This window comes from Styela clava, chromosome 9 (genome assembly GCF_964204865.1).
Source record: "Styela clava chromosome 9, kaStyClav1.hap1.2, whole genome shotgun sequence".
Lineage (NCBI taxonomy): Eukaryota > Metazoa > Chordata > Ascidiacea > Stolidobranchia > Styelidae > Styela > Styela clava.
The window spans coordinates 1,625,919-1,644,396 of record NC_135258.1 but is presented as its reverse complement, the minus strand read 5'-3'; the positions used below and the strand labels follow the sequence as shown (position 1 = coordinate 1,644,396).

The following is an 18,478-nucleotide window of genomic DNA, read 5'->3' as shown; positions in this document are numbered from 1 at the left end:
GTCTTTGGGTGGCGCTACGTGTCCATATATATGCGCATAGCTCTCTTGTATTTCTTACAATACAATATGCCTGTGCAATTCAACTTACGTTTTGGCTGTGTACAACTTGCAGCAGTCATTGGGAATTCCATGGCGACCCTGTCTCGGCGAATTGGCGCGTCGGCTGAGCGTCATCGCACCTCTATGTACCTTGCGTGGGGGTTTGCAGGCCCAAATCCAGTCCTCGGATAATAATATATAAAAGGATTGCTGCTCTTTCCACCGTTGAGTGGTTGACGTAACTGCTCGCTGGTCTAATATTCTTTCTACACCATAGAGTGCATGAATCTGAATAAGTGGAAAATAAAACTAACGTACCTACTCTCATGCATGACATGAACTAATAATTGGACGAGGGCCAAAAATATCGCCACCTGGACGGGCGGGCCATGTAAGTGTGACGTGAATAGTTGCATTTTATGAACAGTGTTACAAAAGTTGTAGGGGGAAAACAATAAGCCTCGTGCCAAAACTAAATTTAATAGCATTCTCAACAAATTCTTTAAGCAATTTTTTAGATAAAACATCAAAACTTGGTTTAGTTTGGTTGCGGCAGCATCAGGCAGGTCAGATTGAAGGCTTGCCCATGTCAGGTCTATTATGTAATATCAGGTCTTTTTATTACAGACTTCGACTAAACTAAAACTTAAAAGAACGAACGCTTTAACTAATACAACGCTCGCACTCATTGATAACCTGTTGTCCATCACACAGTAGCAAACAATTCGAAATATTTTTACTTTTCTACATTTGAAAATGAAAGTTGTCTAACAGAAATAAATTTGACATCTCAAACTCTGTAGAGGTAACAGAGCGTGTTGGGGAGACGTTTTTGAATTGTGAGGGGGTATTGTCACCCTCACCCCTGCCTGGCTGGCTGCACCCTTAGTTTAGGGACATCCACCCAACACTGATTGACACTAAAGAGAAAGAAGTCGAAATTTTATAAGTACGAAAACATCAGAAAAAAATAGAAAGGTTTTATCGTTAACTTAAATTCTGATGTTTATCAAAAAGCCTGACAATATAAAGTCGAGGTTAACGGTTTCCAACGAAGGCCCGTGGCCTCCATTTTACTTTCCACAACAAGAAATAAATGAAATCTATCAAAATAACATTATAAATAGGGCTGGGCATTTCGAATCGAATCGTAAATTATTCGAATCGGTTAAGAGCAAATTTTCGAATTGCCGCCATCTTGTTTTACTCTTTTTGCCAATGGTCGAGGTAAATTTCTCAATTTTTTTTCATTGAAGCCATATTTTTTCAACACAATTCTGACTTATGACTCTTTTCTGTATTGAGGTATTGGGGAAAACGTTTTTTTTTTTATTGTCAGTGATGTATTCTATGTTCTCAGTAATTTATGTGTCTGGAGGACCTAAAATGATAGGAAAGTTACATACAATTTCATACCTTCCAAGTATTCGAGATTCGATTCGATTCGAAAAAATTATTCGATTCGATTCTGAAATCATCAGGTATTCGAAAATGCCCAGCCCTAATCATAAATACCACTGGAACTATAGACAGGTGGGCCATGAGTGCTAAATCCCTCTTTGGGCCACAGGCCTCAAAATGTTGGAGACCACTGGTCTCGGTCACGCTGGACATAAAAAATTACTACTTTGTGCGAAGCTAACAAAATAATCATGAATGGAAAAATAACAAATAGTGAAGTGAACCAACTCAACAAAAAGTATATGTCTTACTAAATACAGAAAACTGGCGCACATGAAAAAATTTACGGTCATTTTTAACCAAATAGAAAATTCTTTTGATCAGTCCGAACAAAAATAATAATATTCTAATAGTTGTATCTTGTTTTTTATTTGTCCAACTAAGGTTGATGTGAATCTCTCAATTTATTTCTTGAAGCCATATGTTTACAAACGGTGGGTTGCAGACAATTTTTTGAGGGGATGTGAAAAATTCCTCAAAAGTTTGGGGTCACTATACTAGAGAATATAATATAAATTCAAATGACAATGGCAGAAAGCAAACACACTTTTCATCCGTCATACAGGATGTGCTTAAAACAGAATAACGTTCGATAACAATTGATTAATATAATAATAACTTTAGCCCATTCTTTTTCCCTCACAACACTGGGGCTAATGAACTGAGTAAACCAATACATACGCTCATCAATGAGGGTTAAATTGGAATGACGAAAGCACAATCTTCATCGAGTAATACAAGAAAATGAAGCTGACGACCGCGGGATAAATTTGAATAGCACAGAGTCAAGTGATGCAAGTGCTTTTGTTTCCAGTACATAACAAATATGGGGCTGAGAAAAAGAGTTAATCACCACTACAGGGTTGGCAGATATATTCAAATGGGTTTGGCTAGTTTTTCAGCGGCAAAATATCACAAAATTGATAGACTTCAAAACAATGAAGCCAGAGTTGACATACTTCAGGATTGTCTGCAATTTTATGATTTGCAATTGATACAATAGCAGTGAGCGTGCAATTTAAGCGGTTTGAACATTATCAAGATTTTCAGTGGTTAAACCCTTCCGCTAGTCGGCTAGAACCAAACTCATCAGTTTTCAGTATTTAGTAAAACACATAAATGTGAAAATAAAAAAAAACAAGGGAAAAAATAAGAAATCAGGAACAAATATATAGGAAGTTTGAGATCCCTGGAGAGAACTTCGAAAATGAAACATCACCAAGTCTAATGCTTAAGTGTTAAAGGCTTGGCAGAAACAAGGTCAGTAATAGGCCTACTTAATAATTACCTAAATCTATGAAAATGAAATATGCAGGGCTAACAATCTTAACAATGAATACCGGTCACATGGCTTAGCAGAAATTTTCAACCAACATTAGTATTGACTTCCAAAGGTTGTTTTGTACTCGTAGGAATTAATATGTGATAAATCAGGGGTTGACAAACTGTGGCACGCAGGCCGGATCCTACGCTTCACTGAATTATATTAACAAAACTGTATTGACAATCATATTCTTTATGTGACAGAATTTGTTTTGAGACACTAAATCATATTATGACCTAACAAGTATATAATTCACATTCATTTGTTTAATGAGCCTATAATTGATTATAATTAAACAAATGGCAACAGAACGTAAAAAAGTTGATGCCGAGTGCAAATGGTTTAATGACTCAGAAAATATTCAAATGATCAGTCTTCGCACACGGCTTGAAATCTGTGTGAAAAAAATGTGATTCATTGGCCATTCCTTCGATTTTTAACTTTCTAAAAAAATGTGCGGCCCACCAATGACTTGCAACCTTTAATTATGGCCCACGATCGATAAAAGTTTGCCGACCCCTGTGATAAATTGATCTCTATGAAATTGATATTGCTTTGGAAGTGCAGGGAAAATATTAATATTACATATAACTTGTTATAAATGGCGTCATAATGGGTTCATCAGAACAAGAACAAGTTTATTTAGGAATTCTAAAACAACGATAAATATACCTGAATTAGTTGGTTGTAAATGAAAGTATTATAAGTGAAATGTTAAACAAGGCTATGTACATTTTATATAAGCATTCGGCTGATTTTCTTCTGAAAAGTGATCATTTCTAACCCTGTAATATTGAAAAAAAAGATAATATGCATCATAAGCTCTTTAGCAATCAATCGACTAATATGTAATTTGTTCTAATAATATGCTCATTTCTAACCTTGTAATAATGAAAAAAGATGATATGCAACATTAGTTCTGTAGCAATAGGTTGACTAATACGCTTTTGTTCATATTAAATAAAGAAACGATCGTTTCGGCCCTGCAGTTAACAAAGAAGCTTTAGTTCTGCTTCATTGCAAAATAATGTGCATCACAAGCCATGTATAAGTTTAATCATTTCAGCCCTGCACTATTACAAATCAGGGTGCAACTCGAGCTCTGCGATTTATAACAACAAGTCTGTTCAAGCAGTTATTGCTCGAATATAAAAAATAAAAATTTTATCCCTGCAATATTGTGACAATGTTCCATACAAGTTGGCTGACTTTTTGTTCAAAAAAAGTTCAATGCAACCCTGCAGTATGGCAAAACAGTTCAACTGGAACAATGCTGTGCAAAAATATACAGTATTTTTTGGCTTTCAATATAATGCACACTTTTGAGAAAATCTACAAATTTTTAACCCTGCAGTTTCAACTGTTTCAAAATTCCAAAATTCTATTTGAATTCAAGCCCTGCCAATTTCACAGTCCAGTGATTTTCTTCTGTGGGTTTGATTCCATGGATTGTACAACGAGGTAGAAGAAAACAGCCAGTAGGATCACAATCAAGATCTGCAGAGGTAGAAATGAAATCGATATTAATGATAGTCATGGTGGTATAGTTTCTCATTCACGTCATGCAACGTTCCCTCTAAGAGCTTGCTTAGTTGAGCGGAATAGAAGGCCATGTGAGCTCCAAAAAAAAAAAAACTCTGTACGGAAAATTTCTAATTTTTCATTTCCACATAGTATACGCTTTGTGTGAGTTATGCAGTGCGCGGCAGAACGGCACGGCCGCGCAGCTTAGAGGGAACGATGGTGAAGTGTACCGCTGCGTTTTCCATGCCACAACAAATTCACAATTGTTCTAACAGTATTCTTACCCTTTTAGTCGATCGGGTTGAGCGCTTCTTTGGTAAACCTCGGCTCGGCCATGTGGCGCATTACGCTGAGTATTAGGAATACGCTCACCACCGCATCTCTGATTACCCGACGTGGGTTCGCAGGTTTGAATCCCATGCAGTATAATTATGTGCGAAAGGATTGCTGGACTACTCACTGTCGTGGGGTGCCTCCTTCACCATTGAGTTCATGCATCTGAAACAAATACCTGGCTAACTAACCCCATTCCCGACATGGATTGGTAACCAGATAAGAGGTCGTGGTTCGACATATGATTAAATCGTTTTAACGTCTTTCCTCTCCTATTAGACACAAAGTGTCCATATCTATCGTTTTGTTATTGTTGGTATTTTTCTTCTTGTTGTTATGAAAAAGTATCTTTTCTAATTAACAACAGGATCGCCAAAGGTTGTTACTTTTATTTCGAAACTTTCTGTAGGCACCATGTGTAATTCGTTTCACTTAGAAATTTTGTGTGATGGCCTCTTCAAAATTAATGTAAATCATTGGTTCTGCAAACTTTCTCATGCTACCCCTATGATGTGCTAAAATTGGAAATTTTTAGACCACATCGTACAGTAGGTAATGTACTTTATAAGGTAAGATAGCCAGTCCACTGCTTCTTTTTGGCGTTTGTGTCCATATATATTTGAGGGTGACCGTACATTTGAACCCATGCGTATATCCACGGGTTCAATCTATATGTGGGTGATAAAACCCATGGGTTAGGGTTAGTATGAGTTCAACTATCCGTGAAACAAAAAAAATTCCATAGGTGCAATAGCATACAGGTGCAATTGTCATGGGTTCAAATGTACGTGGGTTCAAATGTAATGGAACCATATTTGAGCATTGCTCCTTTGTCTTTTATCTTTTATAACATTTACTAAATTTTATTCTTTTATTAAATCAGTATAAAGTCTCACCTGCACCCACACTGGAATCCATCGTCGATCAGATTTCAACGTCTTTGTTTTTTCACCACTAGAGGGTGCAGGAACGGGTTCAGTCCTCACAGTGTCCTATGAGAACATAATCACAAATTATGAAACGTGCGAGAATAATAGACATTGAAAAGGAGTGAATTTTGCTAAAATATTTTTCACACCTTCCCTTGATTAAGAAGGCCTTGTACGAGCTATCACTATCATAACTAGAATATCGGTTGGAAACCGAAGACTTATCGATCGAAGGTTGGGGGATCCCCAAAACAGTGGTCTTACTCCATAGTGACACCGTGTGTCCCATCACTAATTAATTAATAACTCGCTAATTATAAGACATAATCCATCCAAAATCAATAGGCTTCTGATCCGAGCTATGATGAATGCACATGCAAAATTTGGAGCAGATTCAACCTCGCTTTCGTGAGATATTGCGTGCATCTAACACACAGACATACAGGCAGACAAATACCTATCAACATACTTACCGTTCTTAAGATCTATAAGTAATTACCAATATAACATAATTTTTTAGTTAGGTTGTGTTTAGTGTGTGTATATTCGTAATATTTCGTTGAAAACGCTAATTATTTCAAACAAAGCAAAATATGACTAGGACAATAACACAATCAGCTGAGAAATATTCATTCGAAAAAGGAAACCTAAATTTGCGTAGAAAAAATATTTTGTGCTGTCCCAACTCTTAAAAGAATCGAACTTTGACAAAGAAGTTTCAGCATAACGCTCTTAATTATTTCAAGCAAAACAAAATATGACTAAGACAATAACACAATTAGCTGAGTAAGAAATAAGCTCTTCAAAGAATCGAATGGTTGATTCAACAAACCTCTTGATATCCCTCTTCTCTCCTCTCTAGATGTTGAGATCTCATTGGTCGACGTCGCGTTGCACTTCCACTGTGAAAATGAGAAGAAAATGGTTACCCAAGTGATACACTCGGATCTTGGTTAGTGGTTTCAAGCGTTGGAAAATTCATCGCTTGATTCAAACATTCTAAATCAGTGTTTCTGAAAGTTAGGAATTTGAAGCGGCAGGATATATTTGCCGGACGATCGCTCGCAAGGGACCAATACCAATATCTATAAATATAGTACCGGTATAATTAAATTGTTACGAATATACGCGTGTATAACTGTGATAATGACGTAACAATTGGCGGTATCTGGTGATGAACTATTTCACTCACGAGATCTACGAGCCAAATTAAATCGTTAAGCAGGTTGTAAAAATACCCCACGGGCGGCAGTTTGAGAACCACTGTGCTAAATGTACCCAGTGTGTAATAAATTTGACAGGCAATGCAAAAATGAAAACTTTCTAGTTTTCCTAAAAATAGTAAAAAAAAGTTAAGTGTCTAGAACAGTGTTTCTCAAACTTTATAGGTCGCTTTAGAATTTGTCAAGTCTCATGTTCACTCCAAAAATAACTGGCTAACAATAATAACAGATTGTAAGGCGGAAGTACGTTTACTTAAATAACATGTTTAAAATACGTGGATGGAACGTAAATATCCAAAATAAAGAAATGTAAGTATCCAAAATAAGGCGGGCAGGATCAAATCTAACAAATATTTTCATTTTTAATTAGCTTCAGGTACCCCAAAAAAAATTAGTCTACCCCCCCGTTGTGGGGCGCGTATCTTGAGGACCGCTGGTCTAGAATAAGTATAACCTAAACCGGAGCTACTCAACTTTTTTTACCGAAGATCCACATACAAAACTTCAAATTTATTTAGATCTGTTCTTTCCAGAAATTATATTTCGGCATCGTTAAACGCGCACTTCCTCGACCAGCTAATCATTATTAGCTAATCAAGATTGTTTATTATGGTGCTATAGTTCTATTTATACAAATTCAAAACTATAGAAGTTATTTTATAAAAGGAAACTTCAAAAGTGGGGCTAATGATCTAAAAGGAAGAATTAGGTGCGGTCCGAAACAAATACTGGACCGCCGCCGCCTGTTGAGTAGCTCTGGCCTAAACAACCAACAGACCCTTCAACCTTCACCTTAAGTGCAAAAAACAAGTGTAAAGTGCAACTAAAAAAATTTAAAGAATTTGGTGTGAAAAGTGTTCATGCTAAAATATGTGACTTGAAAAAAAAATCGGGGCTCCCGGACATCGGAATGTAATATGTGTACTAGGTTAGGGTTAGGCCATAATTTTAGGTATGAATACTACGGGAGGCTCTTGGCTAGTCTTCGAACTGATAATAGGACTAAAATAAGGAAAATTGGAAAAAAATTATCGCCTAACCCTAACCTGTTACCCTTGTTACGTTCCGATGTCCGCCATCTTGGTTCGCATACTTCGGGAGCACCAAAAAATCTACTACACTGTCAAGGAAAACCACCAAAACCTGAACACCCCAAACAGCGTACCATATTCTCTGAATTCTTTTAGCGTAGTCCAGTTTCGAAAGATTCGGAGACAAAAGGTCACGAGTAAGGTGAGAGGTTGATGGTTGGTACGGCTGGTCATTTTTGCCGCGTGGGAAAGATTTCAAACTGATTTCAGTGCTGTTTAGCACGTCCTCCGCATTTTTTAAAGTCGCTTCCAAATCATTTTCAATCACGCTAAAATCAGACGCACTCGTCTCGTCCAGACGTAAAGACGACATAGTAGTATCGGTATCAGCAACAGCGCTCACGGTTGTTGACTGATTTACCACATCTATGTAGGAATTATGTGTCGCAGACAATTGTAAGCCACCACTATGTTTTTTATCAGTGTGTACGCCACGTTGAAAAGCGTCATAGCTCCTAGTGTGAAATGATTGAGACCGAAAATCATCTTTTTTCCCCCCCGCTGGGAGGGTTTTATTTACATCATCAGTCATAGATATGTTGACCCATGCGGGGCTCTGTATAGGGGCTGAGTCAGGAAGGTTGGGGGTTGGTTTTTTGATGCGGGGCTTTGACTTGGGGATCGAAATTGGGGGTGAGCGTTTGATTGCTGGGTTAGAAGGCTTTTCTTGATATTTTAGAGCCGTAAGATTGGGAGCTGAAGAGAACCTGCCAAGAAGGATAAGTAAAAATTGAAAACCAATGATTTAGGTCTTCCATCCCCCTTTTAACCAAAGGCAGGTTATATCCGATAGTTAGTCTACAACGATTATAAGAAAATACAATTATAAATGCACACATACCTAACAAAATAAGAACGAGAATATTGGTTGGAAACCGAAGACTTACCGATCGATAGTTAGGGGATCCCCCAAAACAGAAACTGCAGTTTCGATTCATCCGCTCTTGTAACTTGCGCACTGCGCATTGCACACACACACTCGGCGGGTTTCAAAATTCTCTCGCCTTACAAAAATCTAGATCACTATATCAATAATTGATTGATAACTCGCTAATTATACGACATAATTCGCCCAAAATCAATAGGCTTCTGGTCCGAGATAAGATGAATGCACATGCAAAATCTGGAGCAGATTCAATCTCGCTTTCGTGAGATATCGCGTGCATCTAACAGACACACACACAGACATACATACAGACAAATACCTATCAATATACTTACCGATCTTAAGATCGATAAGTAATAATGCTTATTTTATACCAGTTTATATAACTTTTTTTGTTATACTTTGGTGAATCATGCTTTAAACCAGGGGTGTGCAACCTTTTTTAAACGAGAGCCAAATACAAGTAACGGTCCGCACCTGAAAACTTTACCCAAATTTGTAGTTTTTGTTCGGTTTTTCTCTGTTATTTCTTCTTACCATGTGTACCTTGGAGAATTTTCTACTTGCGAAAAGGTTTCCGTAATGGAAACCAAATTAATTTGTGACACGCCTCTTCGTAAGTAGAAAACTCTATAAGTACTGACGCTCTTTACCCGAGAACGCATTAATCCATTCCAAGCCCCTCAAAACATATTGTGCGATAATGAGCACACGCATATGATATTAGAGTCTTAGACTTTACTTGTTTTATTCTGCAGTTTTATTTATTTATTTTTTAATTTCATTTTCTTAGTTTTAACTAATACTCGTATCATCGTCTTCGCGACTGAAAGTGAGTGTGACTTATTGTACGAAACGTGGCGAATGGTTGATTGAAATGTGGTCGTTACCACAGACATATTGCTCACAACACCATTCGTTGATTCAGAGAAAATTCAAATATAATTACGCGATCATCGCCATTATCAAATGAGTGAACTCATTCCCAAATTCCCATATACCAACAAAAGAGAATTAAGACCGGAAATCTTTTTTCATTATGCGAGTGGACACTGATTTAAATATTTCATGTCGACTTTTATAATTTATTTGGATTATAAAGAATTTTCGTAAGTTGGATTTTTTGTATCCAGAGCCTTTCGTAAATAGAATTTCTACTTTAGTTACAAGCACAAAAAAATTGTTTCTATTTTATATTGATTTTACGGCATTGTTCTGGCCGAAATGTAGAAAACGCAAAAAATCTCTAAAGAAAACTGCTATTTAAATTTATCGTCACACCGACTTTAAACGAATTCAATGTGAAAGAAACACGATTTCCTGTTTCAACAGGATCTTGCTAGCTTGTTTCACTGAGATGACAGTGGCACCCGGGTAGGCTTCGCGACGCAAAAAGAATGAAATTGCTCCCACATTCCAGCTTAATTAAACTAAAAGCTCGTTTTGCGGGCACATCCTTCAAAGTTGGCACTTCTCTGCGGGCCACATAATTTTTCTTCGCGGGCCGCGGTTTGCACATCCCTGCTTTAAACTATGATTAGGTACCAGTCTGAAGATCACATATTTTTGGAATATTTTTAAATTTAACATTTGCCCTTTTTTCATCTGCTCACACTAGTCATGTCATAATATCCTTAGAATATATTTTTAGTCTCTGTATGAGTTATTTTTTGCTATAGAGTGGCAGCTTTCTTCCTAAGAGTCAAACGAGAATATCGGTCGGAGACCGAAGACTTATCGATCAAACTGCAGTTTCGATTCATGACTCTTTAGTGACACCGCGTGTCCCATCACTAATTAATTAATAATGTGCTAATTATACGACATAATTCATCCAAAATCAATAGGCTCCTGGTCCGAGATATGATGAATGCACATGCAAAATTTGAAGCAGATTCAAACTCGACTTCTTGAGATATCGCGTTCATCTAACAGACAAACAAACAGACAAAGACCTATCAACATACTTACCGATTTTAAGATAGATAAGTAATGAGTGAACTTACTCTCTATTGGCACTATACTGCAGAGTTGTTGTTCTGGTCGACTTCCTTGTTTCCATGACAACTGGTTCTTCTTCCTCTTCCTCTGCAGAAGATTCTAAAAAAGTAAAGTTGCAATTTTGAAGCCAGTGGTTACCAATGGTTACCCCCTCTCTCTTTCGTTTTTTTCTTTAAACTTTGAAGGACTCTTAGCTTGTAACATGTGCGTCTCACACTACGGCTTTTAAACAGTTCGAATGGATTAAAATGTCTCCATAAATATGTATAATACTAGATAACTAAACAATATTAGTACGCAGAATAATAAAGGAATATTTGCGATGCTTGACATAGACTGTAACCAAATGAAAAGCTGCAGTTTGCTATGTGATGGCCTAACGTGTCAGTTGCATATCACGGCTTCAATTCCCATGTCTTAATTAGGGTGTAAAGTTTGTGTAGACAAAGAAATCTAAGCAAGATGATAGTCATTCCAAAATTAGCAGCAGATCCTCGTGCAAGGCCGTAACGTAGTATCAATAAATAATCTATCTATTCAAATATTGACCTTCATCGCTGTATTTCTCTCCTCCATTCGAAATCAGACTGTCACCGGCTCCAGAGAGAAGTTTTTCGAGTCGTTTTTCATAAACTCTGCGAGTTGAAGCTGAAAAAATTACAGAAACGACATTTAATTAAGTATTTGATTCAAAATGCTTGCTGCACACTAACACAAATATACTTCCAATACGCTTCGTCTGACCAAGGTCAGACTTCTTCAGACAAGTATTTTTCAATTATGATAAGAATCGCAATAGCATGCACATAAATAATGGTTAGGAATTGTTGCTGTTGTTTTCAATAGAGAGAAAATAAAATTTTGGACAGTGCAAAAACAAGAGGGAAGTCAAATTTAAATGTCAATCAATAATTGTCCTACAGTTTGATGTAACAGTGTAGAGCAGTGGTCACCAAAGTGTGGGTCGCGACCCCAAGTTGGGTCGCCTCGAATATTTCGGGGGTCGCCGAGTGTCCGGCGTTGTATTCTTGTTATATTTTTCATTATTCTATTGCGTGCATTCTACACTGAGATGACTAGCACTACATAGCAAGTTTGGGTATTCTGAATTACAGTGATATCTTTTATAATAAGGCTATTGTGTGACGGCAATAATTAAATTGTAACACGAAATCTAAAGCGTGTGATAGAGTTTTTGGGAATGAGATTTTACTGTGATTAGTTTTTAGTGTTTTGAAATTTTCTTTGCCATACCTAGGCGTCACAAGCTTATCATACGTCATAATTTTTGAAAGGGGGTCGCGTCTCAAAAAGTTTGACGACCACTGGTGTAGAGCACGGCTACTCAACAGGCGTATCACGGTCCGAATCCAGACCTTTCAAGTATTTGATTCGGACCGCAACTAATTCTTAATTTTGGATCATTAGCCCTACTTTTGAAGTTTTCTTTTATAAAATGACTTTTATAGTTTTGAATATATATGAAAATTACTATAACATCATAATATACAATCTTGATTAGCTAATAATCTCTAACCGGCCGAGAAAGTGCGTGTTTACAGATGATGAAATATAATTTCTGGAAAGGCCGGACACAAATATTTTTTAAGGTTTGTATGCGGATCTTAGGTAAAAATAGTTGAGTAGCCCTGACGTAGAGCAAGAAAAGGTGGTTAGTCTTGCGTAACCCCAACTAATGATAGAGTGAGTTGTTTTTATAACCCTAACCCAAAAATATTCCGGTGCTTTCTTGCTCATCTAAATGCAAAGACAATATTGCGAGAAATAAGACAGCTCTGTACAATAATTTATAACAAAGTTAAATACACTGTAATAAAGTTTTCAGTCATCTAAAAATTTCTGCATTAGAGACAATCTTCCTACTAATATTTGGTTCAACAATAATCCCATTTCTTCCTAGTTCTAAAGACAAGAGACAGAAATTATGAGAATTGCTAGTAACGTTTTTTGGAATTCTAGAAAGTTCCGAACTTGGAGGATAAGGATCATGCACATTATTGGACACGAAGTGGACATAACGATCGTTTCAAAATTTTAGTGTTATTTGTCTCCGTCTCCATTTTCAAAAAATCGCTTTTCTCTTCAAATACTGGACCAATTGCTTTTAAATTTTCAGTGGTTGAAGATAAAATTTTTCTCCAAAAGGCTATTACTTTTTTTTTCGCTATGACGTCATCAAAATTATTGCCATTGGGTGGCGCTACATGTCCATATATTTGAGCATAGCTCTCTTGTTAATGAAAGTCTTCTAAAATTTTCTACAGAATTTGAGGGGGCGATGGGATTAGGAGTTTCCACCCACCAAACTCCTTTCACTGTATTTTACAATAATTTTAAATACCTACCAACAATAGGTCCAGCATTAATCCCGTTTCTCTGAAGTTCTGAACGCAAGTCTGCATCTGACAGAGCAGTAATTTCAATTTCATCGACCGTCATATCGTCTTGATCTATATCCAACTTCTTTAGGTGAACTCTGACCTCGTGGTGGGGAGTATTCTGTGTTATAAAAATGTATTTTATCATTCTCATTGAGAATTCTACAAGGTGACCAAAAAATTAGAACCCATATCTTAATAATTACTTGTATGAAAATACAAAAGATTTTACTGGTTGTGTATGAGTGTACCCAAAAGCTTTTGTAATCTTGGATGTTTCGCACAAAAGTTCTCTTTAGAATATGTTCTAAGTATCAAGGTTCAGGTTTGAAGCCAGGGTGGGGGAGTCGGAATTCCCCTTTTAAAAAGTAAAAAAGAGCATTTCACTGTATTATACATTTAGGGGTGCTCCTGAAGTATGCGAACCAAGATGGCGGACATCGGAACGTAACATGGGTAACAGGTTAGGGTTAGGCGATAATTTTTTTCCAATTTTCCTTATTTTAGTCCTATTATCAGTTCGAAGACTAGCCAAGAGCCTCCCGTAGTATTTATACCTAAAATTATGGCCTAACCCTAACCTAGTACACATATTACATTCTGATGTCCGCCATCTTGGTTCGCATACTTCAGGAGCCCTCATTTAGGTATGTTGAAAACATTCTAGACCCTCAGAACACTAGGAAAGCCATGTTTCGCGGAATCCAGGCTGGGCCTGCTAGCAATTATGGTCTAATCTGGTTCTTACAAATTCTGTGGCCTGGAAAAATACAAGAAAAACAAAACCGTTGGCCTGGGATGCGTAATTTCACCTTCTCATCTCCTGAGCTATCTCCCACACCTAGTGGTGTCGCCCCGTCGTATTCCTCAATTAAACGTGATGTTCTCTTCTTTCTACGTGGACTTATCCTGACTAAAAATAAGAATCTTAACTATCCTGTCGTATTTTAAATCAATCTTGCTCCAGCTGCAACCTCTGCTGATTTATCTATGGGTGGCCAAACAGACAGAGACCAAGAGCCACATTTCATACTCTATTACAGGGAAGCAACACATTATAAACAATAACACACACGAACACTATATATTTCTACATGCTAAAAAACTAGGCGTTTTATCTGCGCTTCAACTACTCTCCTCAAATGGAAAACTGCGCGTTTGCCAACGGACTTCACTTTTGATATGATTACGACAGACATTGTTGGAGTGCAATAAACCATAGAATGCAATTGTGCCGTAATAATAGATGAATTTACAGTAAATTGGTGTGAAACATGATAAATCGTACCTTGCAACTTATTTTTCCATTGAAAACCAAAGCGAAAAGAGTCACATGGAAAACGCGCAAGAGTGGCATGCGGCTCTAGAGACGCGGGTTGACTGCCACAGATCCATGTCTTTAGTTGTCTTTTTGGAAGAACAAGACCCAATTTAGAATACAATTGATTATCTGATATTTCAAATACAAAAAATAGGGAATAGAGTGATATCTATCTGTTCCATCCCTGGCTTTTTAATTCTACCAATACCTGGCAACTATCAATCATGCTAATCTGTAATAAAACTACAAAATTGAGGATTACTAGAAGTCTTTTTAGCTTTATCCATGTTGTTGTTTTTAACATCTTTTTCATAAACATCTGAATCACCAACTAACAAATTCTTTTCCATTTCTAGCTCTGAACTAGGCTTGATGTTTGTGTTGTGGCTTTCTGACTGGATCATCTGTATGACATAAAATCTGTTCACATACTTTTAGTGTTATGGAGCCCGTGCAGAGGAATATTATTTACGAAGGTAACGGAGCGCCACAATAAATTTATAAAATTGAAAACACACTGCTACTTAATGATTAACTTTCCTGATTAAATTGAAATTACATGACAATGTATTAACCGCTGTGGATTTTTATTATTGCCGTTATTGCTTTCTTGGAAAGTTACAAAATCAGCCAATGCAGTATTTTAATAGGTATAAACGAATATCTTGCCCCTAGGTTTCTCTGACTGAGTCGTGGGACTTGGTATGGAGCACTTTGAGGACCTATGATATAAAGGGTATTTAAAAAATAATTCCAGATGAGAAGAAAGCTGATAAGACAGCGTAATCGTATGGCGAACAATAGCCTGTCATCCTGTTACCAGTCCATGTCGTGTATGGTATTTGCTGACCAGTTATTTGTTCGAGATACATCAACTATATCAGGGCTCTTCAAACTAGGGGTTCCGGGCCCCGGGGGGGGTCACGAAAAGAATCAATGAGAATCATGTTAAATCTTTTTCAACAACTTATGTGGTAAATTGAGCAAATTTGAAACATTTGGAGCCAGTACAGAGACCCGCCATCAGCAGCAAGGAGCCAAGAGTCAATCTTTTGTGAGAGACATGCAAGCTCATCTATTTCATCAACGGTGTTGTGAATTTTATTATTTTTTTCAATATTTTCTGTACTATAAAATTCTACTTCATTTTTATTGCAGCGGGACTCTTGAATTGCACAGTATAGTCAAGTTTATTCCTGCTACAGCATCCTTGCAGTATACTACAGTATACAGTATACCTTGCAGATCCACTAAAGCAGGGGTCAGCAAACTGCGGCCCGCGAAATAATTTTATGCGGCCCTCGAACGACCCGACTTTTAATGGATAAAACATAGTTGATATTAAATTTATTATTGCCTCAATTGGGATTCATGTGGTAACAAGTACTGCTGTACAGTGCTTGGACTATAGTAAGTAGCGTCAGTTGTATGTCGTTTACTATATAGCTGAACGTCGTTGCGAGTATAAGTTAAGTTGATGATAACTTTTAAAATTTAAAAATGTCTGAAAAACGAAGAGTTTGCGACAAGGGTCAAACATTCCAATGTGCTTAAACGGAAAAATATTTTTCATTCTTACGCATTTCAAAATCAGTTTGCTTATAATATGCCAAGTTAGCATCGCATCGTTTTTGAGGGGTTTAATGTTGAATGCCATTATGAAACGTGTCATCGCAAATACGAAATTCGACTCCGAGACCCTGGGCTGCGCCTCAACTCGTCTGTGCGCTAATGCAAACCGTGTAATGTGCACGTTTGGAAGCACATATTGCTGTGAACAGCTTTATATAAAATGCATTGCGGGAGACACGAAGAATAAACTTCGTACTCGCTTGCCAGATCGTTATTATGACGACTTACTGCAAGGCAACAAAGTTGGCATTTGATTTTATCGGTATGGCCATGACACAGAAACAACATCATCCTCCACATTCATAATAAGTAGAGAGGAACAATGTATTGCTTGATAGTAAATTAAATAAAGGCCATATACACGTCTAATTTTGGCAGGCTTTTAAAACAGTAGAAAGTGCAAGTGCCCCATGACTTAATGTTGGCGATTCTTCGCGAGCGGTAAATAATGTGGGCCGCGCGCTACCGGATGTATTGATAGTTGGCCCGCGAGTACATAAAGTTTGCCGACCCCTGCACTAGAGGCATTGAGGAAGGATTGGATAACCTCTACTGATAGTACCGTATATATGCTCGAATATAAGCCAAGTTTAAACCTCAAAGAAAAAAGTTGCCAAACCAAGGGGTCAGCTTATATGGCATATATATACAATGAAAGACTGAAAAGAGTTTGACAGTGATAGTCAAGATGAATTTGAAGGATTTTAAGACACTTCTTGTCGTTATTAATAAAAGTAAAACATACCAAGAGTAGTTATCATTTTCCAATTCTATCCTGCAACCAGTGCGTACAGCGTGTTACGATTTATGGGGTCGGCTTATATGCAATTTTTTATAAATTCACTGTTTTAGAGTCTATTTTAGAGGTCAGCTTATGTGCGCAATTTAATTAATAACTCGATTATCCCATAATCTCCAACGCAAGAGTTAGAATAATTCACTTTTCTGCAAAATTCAAACTTTTCAAAATGGAATTATTAACTCAAACCTTAGATCTTGTTATTCTTATAGTTGGTTCGTCGTCTGAGGAAAAACCGGCTTCTTTTTTTAGGTTAAATTCCCTTTTATATAAATTTACGTATTCTATCTTTTTTGCCTGCGGATGTGGTAATGTTACACCTGCAAATGAAGAGATAGACACAGTTACCTTTCTACTAGTGGTCGGCAAAGTCTTTTAGGTGAGGCCCAGATAGTAAAATAAAAAAGGTTTCAACACCCAACAGTCTCTTTGGAAATTTTAAATTTAACCACCTGATAAACTTGATATAGGACATTTAATTTGTTTAGTTGAAATAAAGGTAACATATAATCATTTGATAATTTTTGTATATCACTGCAGCAGTAACCTTAATAGTTATGGTACCTATAGCAGTATAGGCTATAGTTAACAGGTTAATAATGTACGAAATACTTTAACAATGTAATACTGTACATCTGAATAATTTCCCACCCTGTTAGCCTGCTGTACGGTACTACTGTCTGACTGTACTGCAATACAGAACAGCTGAATTCCAATCACAAGCAAGTTCCCTCCCTACGGACAGACGGACGATAATTACCGTACGGTACGGTACTTCTCCCGAAGATAAATTTCCTCCCGGGAGAACTCGAAGATGAATTAAATTACTAACCTCTTTTTTCAAGCTCTTGTTTCAATTCTCTGATTGTCAATTTTTCAGGTTTTGATATATTCGGCATTTTGCGGAAAAACGAATTCCACTCGTTTTAACTGCTCGTTGTCTCAAAAATTCAGAAAAATTGACTGTAATTTAGAACAATACGACGTCGTTACCGGTACGGTGCCTATTTGGTTAAAAAAATGACGTAAATATTTTTTACTATAAAACTGTATAAAAGACAAATTCTTGTTATGAACATTTACCTTAAGATTTCGGGATATAGAAGTCGTATGTCATATGCCAGTCTGCACTACGCACAGCAGCGCGAGACGAGTTTAGTGAAAATTTCAAAAGTGGAAATTTCAATGTCGAGAAAGATATTTTTCGCCTTATATACTTTTTCGTTTTATATCCCAAAATTTAACATCGAAATCCCAATTTATATTTCAGAATTTATCTCAAATTACCGCTAAGAGCCGCAGAGCAATCGATTTGTCGAACACTGGAAATATAAAAAACAAACGTAAATCTTCTGCGAGTCACGCTCAACTGCACAAATGAGAGCATATTTTGGGCGGTAAAACGACGAAATTTAACGAACCCTTTGAAAACCATGAAAAATTTGGTATTTAAATACGAAATTTATCGTATTTTTACAAAATTTTGTTGCGCTTGAAGTCGATAGATATAGAAATC

The 18,478-nt window shown here is 37.0% G+C and overlaps 1 protein-coding gene across 3 annotated transcripts; it reads right to left on the bottom strand.

Moving 5' to 3' along the window:
- Positions 1-758: 758 nt before the first annotated feature.
- Positions 759-18,013, bottom strand: LOC120339399 (lamina-associated polypeptide 2, isoforms beta/delta/epsilon/gamma-like). Of its 3 annotated transcripts, XM_039407514.2 has the most exons (11): positions 17,795-18,013; positions 17,152-17,282; positions 14,794-14,935; positions 14,023-14,123; positions 13,178-13,331; positions 11,361-11,459; positions 10,817-10,910; positions 7,999-8,631; positions 6,443-6,512; positions 5,578-5,673; positions 759-4,321 (listed from the first exon to the last, which is right to left on the bottom strand). In XM_039407514.2, the coding sequence occupies exons 1-11, from the start codon at positions 17,859-17,861 to the stop codon at positions 4,232-4,234; spliced, it is 1,677 nt and encodes a 558-aa protein (XP_039263448.2). In that variant the 5' UTR covers positions 17,862-18,013; the 3' UTR covers positions 759-4,231. The 3 variants fall into 3 exon arrangements, with proteins under 3 accessions (XP_039263448.2, XP_039263450.2, XP_039263449.2); XM_039407516.2 differs by lacking the exon at positions 7,999-8,631; XM_039407515.2 differs by lacking the exons at positions 14,023-14,123; positions 14,794-14,935.
- Between the last annotated feature and the right edge of the window lie 465 nt (positions 18,014-18,478).